Below are 5562 nucleotides of genomic sequence, written 5' to 3'. Positions count from 1 at the left end.
GTGTGTGTGTGTGTGTGTGTGTGCGTGTCTCTGTCTGCGTGTTCGTGTGAGTGTCTGTGTGTGAGTGTGTGTGTGTGTGTGTGTGTGTGTGTGTGTGTGCGTGTGCGCGCGCGTGTGTGTGTGTGTGTGTGTGTAGGACGAGAGGAACCAGGTGTTAATCGCGTATCTGTGGATCAGACAGACGTGGCACGACGCTCATCTGAAGTGGAGTAAAGAGGACTATGATGGTCTGGAGGTGATTCGCATTCCCAGCAGCCTCGTGTGGAGGCCGGATCTGGTGCTGTATAACAAGTACGCCCGTACGTTCACACACACACCTGTTCTTCTTCCACTGACGTCTCTCCAGAGCTCCGGTGAGGAATGAGCAGTGACTCTCTGTATTCTCTGTCTGTCAGGGCGGATGATGATTTCTCCGGGCCGGTGGACACTAATGTGGTTCTGCGGTATAACGGCGAGATCACGTGGGATGCTCCAGCCATCACTAAGAGCGCCTGTGTGGTGGATGTTTCCTACTTTCCCTTCGACAGCCAGCAGTGCAACCTGACCTTCGGCTCATGGACCTACAATGGAAACCAGGTGTACACACCTTTGACCTTTTTTTTTAATGCAAATCTCTTGAACAATGAACATGCAATTAAAGACATTTATAACATATTAGTTACACCAAATCAAATACTAAGTCAGATAAAAAGGTGTGTAAATTATGACATAATTATCATTTTATGTAGACTATCCCTTTAAAGGCCGTATTTTATGCATATTTAATAACAAAACTATTAATTATGCGTCTCAACAAATACAGTTGAAAAAATGTTTTCTGTAATATGATGATTCAATATGATGTTAAAAAAACACAAAAAACATGTGGAAACTGTACATTTTAAAGTTTCTGCATCTTAAATGTAATATTTGGAAAACATCTTTTGGTTAGCTCTCTAATCTCAGAAAACTAGACTTAAAGGAACAGTTCACCCAGAAATGGAAATGTTCTCAACCTCAGGTCATCCTAGATGCAGATGAGTTTGTTTCTTTATCAGATTTGGAGAAATGTAGCATGGCATCACTTGAAGCGTGCGGTTTTCTAGCGTAATTCTTTAACTTCTAAGGTAATATCAATATGACCTATTTCAGATGAAAAGTGAAAAAGTGTTCTGGTCTGAATCAGGAGAGAAATCTGCACAGATCAAGCAGCGTTTAAACAGCTCTAAACAAATATGTGGCTGGATTTTGATGTGAGAGACAACAGCAGATGCACTTTTTCACTGGAGGAAGCGTTATTATAGATTATGGACTCGTATTTTAGTTAAAAACATCTTGATGATGGATTTGTTTCAGCTTTTGTCTTCTCCAGATGTTAACTGATGGACTGGAGTGCTGTGGATTATTGTGATGTTTTTATCAGCTGTTTGGACTCTCATTCTGACGGCACCCATTCACTGCAGAGCATCCATTGCTGAGACACTGATGCAATGCTACATTTCTCCAAACCTGATGAAGAAACAAACTCATCCTAATCTCGGATGACCTGAGAGTGAGCACATTTTCAGTTTTGTGTGAACTGTTCCTTTAAGCATTTAACACTTTGACTTATTGGCACAAAATTTGGTGGAAATCACCTCAGTGTGTCCTGAAGGTGCCTGAAAAGTTTGAAGACAGCGCCCCCTAGTGTTCAGAAGATATGGTCTAGTCCAGTTTGCTGGCCAAGAATCACACAATTAGAAAGGACGACTGACATGCAAAGCAGCCAGTTGCATTTCAGGGGTGAGTTAATCAGAAATAGTCGAGACTATGTGTTTTCTAACATGTACATTTGTCTCCTGCAGGTGGACATCACCATGGGGATGGACAGCGGAGACCTGTCGGACTTCGTAGAGAACGTAGAGTGGGAATGTCATGGGATGCCGGCCACTAAGAACGTGATCATGTACGGCTGCTGCTCGGATCCGTATCCCGACATCACCTACACGCTCCTGCTGCAAAGACGCAGCTCCTTCTACATCTTTAACCTGCTGCTGCCCTGCTTCCTCATCTCCTTCCTCGCTCCTCTGGGCTTCTACCTGCCTGCAGACTCGGGCGAGAAGGTCTCGCTGGGCGTCACGGTTCTGCTGGCGCTCACCGTCTTCCAGATGATGGTGGCGGAGAGCATGCCTCCCTCCGAGAGCGTTCCTCTGATCGGTGAGTCTCTCAACTAGTGTGTAACGTCAGGAAGAAGAATTTAAATGCCACATACATTACCATTCAAAAGTTTGGGGTAAGTAAGACTTAATTTAAGAAAATTGATACGCATTGAATTGATCAAAAGTGCCATTTATAATGTTACAAAAAAAATTATATTTCAAATAAATGCTGTTCTTTTGAGTTTTTCTATTCATCAAGAATCCTGAAAAATAAAATGCATCACAGTTTCCACAAAAATATTGTGCAGCACAACGGTTTTCAACATTGATAATAATCAGAGATGTTTGTTGAGCAGCAAATCAGCATATTAGAATGATTTCTGAAGATCATGTGACACTGAAGACTGGAGTAATGATGCTGAAAATACAGCTGCGCATCACAGAAATACATTACAGTTTAACAGATATTCACATAGAAAACAGCTGTTTTGAATTGTAATAATATTTCACAATTTTATTCTAGCCTTACTAAGCAGAAGAGACTTCTTTCAAAAACATAAAAAATCTTACTAACCCCAAACGTTTGAACGGTAGTGTATAAAAATCTGAAGTTTTCATCATATTTCATAAATTAATTTCTTAATTAATTACATATTAATTTGGAATTCTGATTTAATTCTCTAGTTTTCTACTCTGAACACAGACAAAATGTAGCAAAAAAGAGATTGACGTCTCTCTCTGTCAGGTAAATACTACGTAGCGACGATGACTATGGTCACAGCGTCCACTGCTTTGACCATCTTCATCATGAACATTCATTTCTGTGGAGCCGAGGCCAAACCGGTGCCGTACTGGGCCAAAGTCCTCATCATCGACTACATGTCCAAGATCTTCTTCGTCTATGAGGTCGGCGAGAGCTGCGCGTCTCCGTTCGGACAGAGGGAGGAATCCGAGTCCTTCCACGGTCAGAACCAGAACCAGAAGCTCCATCCCAAAGAGAAAGCGAAAGGTGCTCCGCCCCCCTGCTGTCCCGACGACGACAAATCGGCTGCCTTCACGCTGACCATTGACCCCAGTGTTTACTGCGGTTGCCGTGGCAGCGGTGGAATTCTCGGGTGCGACCCGAAGCTGGTCCGGAATGTTGAATATATCGCAAGCTGCTTCCGCGAGCAAAAGGCCACGTGCCTGAAAGTGGCTGAATGGAAGAAGGTCGCCAAGGTGATGGACCGAATCTTCATGTGGATATTCTTCATCATGGTCTTCCTCATGAGCATCCTCATCATCGGGAAAGCACCTTGAACTGATTGGTGTGACAGTCAGGTGAGAGAGTAGAGCGCAGACGCCATATTTAATTGGACTATTTGACATATTCCACTATCCATGTTTTGCTGAGTTTTTGTCCACTTTTTACTGACACAATAAAACGCCATAAATTCACACTGCAAAAAAACGATTTTCGTACCCAGTATTTTTGCCTTGTTTTGCAGTACAAATATCTAAACATTCTTAAATCAAGATATATTTACTTGAGAAGCAAAATGACTTAAGATATTTTATTTTTTTAAGTATCAAAATGAGTTTATGCTTAAAACAAGAACAAATATCTGCCAGTGGGGTCAGGAAAATCAACTTAATTCAAAGGGAAAACAATATTATTTTTCTGACCCCATTGGCTGATTTTTTCTTGTTTATGTCATAAATTCACCTAATTTTGGTCATTTAAAAAAACAAACAAACCAAAAGTCATTTTCCTTTTAAAATAAACATATCTCGATTTAAAGGAACAGTTCACCCAACAATGAAAATGTGCTGAAAATGTGCTCATCCTCAGACATCCGAGATGTAGATGAGAAAGTAGATGAGGTTTGGAGAAATGTAGCATTGCATCAGTGTCTCAGCAATGGATGCTCTGCAGTGAATGGGTGCCGTCAGAATGAGAGTCCAAACAGCTGATAAAAACATCACAATAATCCACAAGTAATCCACAGCACTCCAGTCCATCAGTTAACATCTGGAGAAGACAAAAGCTGAAACAAATCCAGCATTAAGACGTTTTTTTAACTAAAATACATTGAGTCCATAATCCATAATAACGCTTCCTCCAGTGAAAAAGTGATCTGGTCTGAATCAGGAGAGAAATCTGCACAGATCAAGCAGCGTTTAAACAGCTCTAAACAAATATGTGGCTGGATTTTGATGTGAGAGACAACAGCAGATGCACTTCTTCACTGGATTATTATGGACTCGTATTTCCAGGACTCCAGAAGCAACGGTTTGAAGTTTAAAAACGTCTTAATAATGGATTTGTTTCTTACAAACACGCAACTTTTGGCTCCACAATATGTTAATTGACGGACTGGAGTGGTGTGGATTACTTGTGGATTATTCTTTTTTTGGGTGAACTATTCCTATATTTGTAATGGAAGACAAAATAAAAATACTGAAGGCAGAAAACTTTTTGCAACTTCTTAAAAAATTATTTAAGATCTTATCATTTTTTAACTGCTTACTATAGTCGTTTTGTTTTTAAGTCAGACAGATTGTGATGTATTATGTATCATGCTGGAGCCTCTTTGTGTGTGTGTGTGTGTGTGTGTGTAAAATAATCTGAGTATTAATAATGCAGACTTTTGCCTCTCAATGAGCACATCAGTTATATCAGTCTTTCTGATAAGAGATCCGCTTTTCTTCATTAGAAGGCTGTGACCCGTCTTCATTACACGAGTCTCTCTCACACACATGTTTCTGTCAGTGAGGATATATAGACTTATATAGACTTACACTAGTTTTACATGAAACTAATGATCATTCACAGTGAATTATGTTGTCGCATTCACTTTCCAGAAGCCCCTGTGTCACCTGTGTGTGTGGGAATGTTTTACACTACATAATGTTTCATGTTTTTTGGCTTATTGTGTTTATTTTCCATTTCAAAGAGTGAAAAATTGAAGGGGGTCTGAATACTTTCCGTACCCACTGTATATACTTCACTCTAATGGAGGTTTGTGTTAATTCATGCACTGTTTTTGTTCTTCTGCTGAAAAAAAAAAGTTTTAAATAATATACTTTTAAGATATTATACTCGCTCTCTCTATTCATTCAAATATATTAATTTCTATTTGATATGTTTTAGTTGTCTCCTACTGTCCTATGTTAAGTGGACTTCACTGTAAAAAAAAATAAAAGTTTTTTTCTAAGTTGTAAATTATCATGCATCCACACCAGAAATATGAGATCCAGCCCAGAAAATGTCTGGTAACAGAACAACTAGTCAACTAAGTTGTCTAATACCAAAAACCCCTTAAAGTCCCCATGAAATCAAAATTAAAGTTTTTTGGGTGTTAGTATCAATATGTTAGTCTTAAGGTTATCTATAAGGCAGTGTGCTCCAAAACAGTGACAAAATTCGCATTTAGAAGATATAAGCATTCAAAGCTTGCAGTTC

General features: G+C 39.7%; 1 protein-coding gene across 1 annotated transcript in view; it reads left to right on the top strand.

Moving 5' to 3' along the window:
* Positions 1 to 3576, top strand: part of LOC107676766 (neuronal acetylcholine receptor subunit alpha-9-II) — a 5179-nt gene extending 1603 nt beyond the window's left edge. Inside the window, exons 2-5 of the mRNA XM_016471448.1 lie at positions 137 to 291; positions 396 to 576; positions 1824 to 2175; positions 2863 to 3576. Coding sequence (XP_016326934.1) covers positions 137 to 291; positions 396 to 576; positions 1824 to 2175; positions 2863 to 3416 — 1242 coding nt within the window. The 3' untranslated portion in view covers positions 3417 to 3576. The remainder of the gene's footprint in view (positions 1 to 136; positions 292 to 395; positions 577 to 1823; positions 2176 to 2862) is intronic.
* The last annotated feature ends 1986 nt before the right edge of the window (positions 3577 to 5562 follow it).

This window comes from Sinocyclocheilus anshuiensis, unplaced genomic scaffold, assembly GCF_001515605.1.
Source record: "Sinocyclocheilus anshuiensis isolate Anshui unplaced genomic scaffold, SAMN03320099.WGS_v1.1 scaffold84, whole genome shotgun sequence".
In the NCBI taxonomy this organism is placed as follows: Eukaryota; Metazoa; Chordata; class Actinopteri; order Cypriniformes; family Cyprinidae; genus Sinocyclocheilus; species Sinocyclocheilus anshuiensis.
The sequence above is the reverse complement of the archived record's forward strand: the minus strand, read 5'-3'. Positions and strand labels throughout refer to the sequence as shown.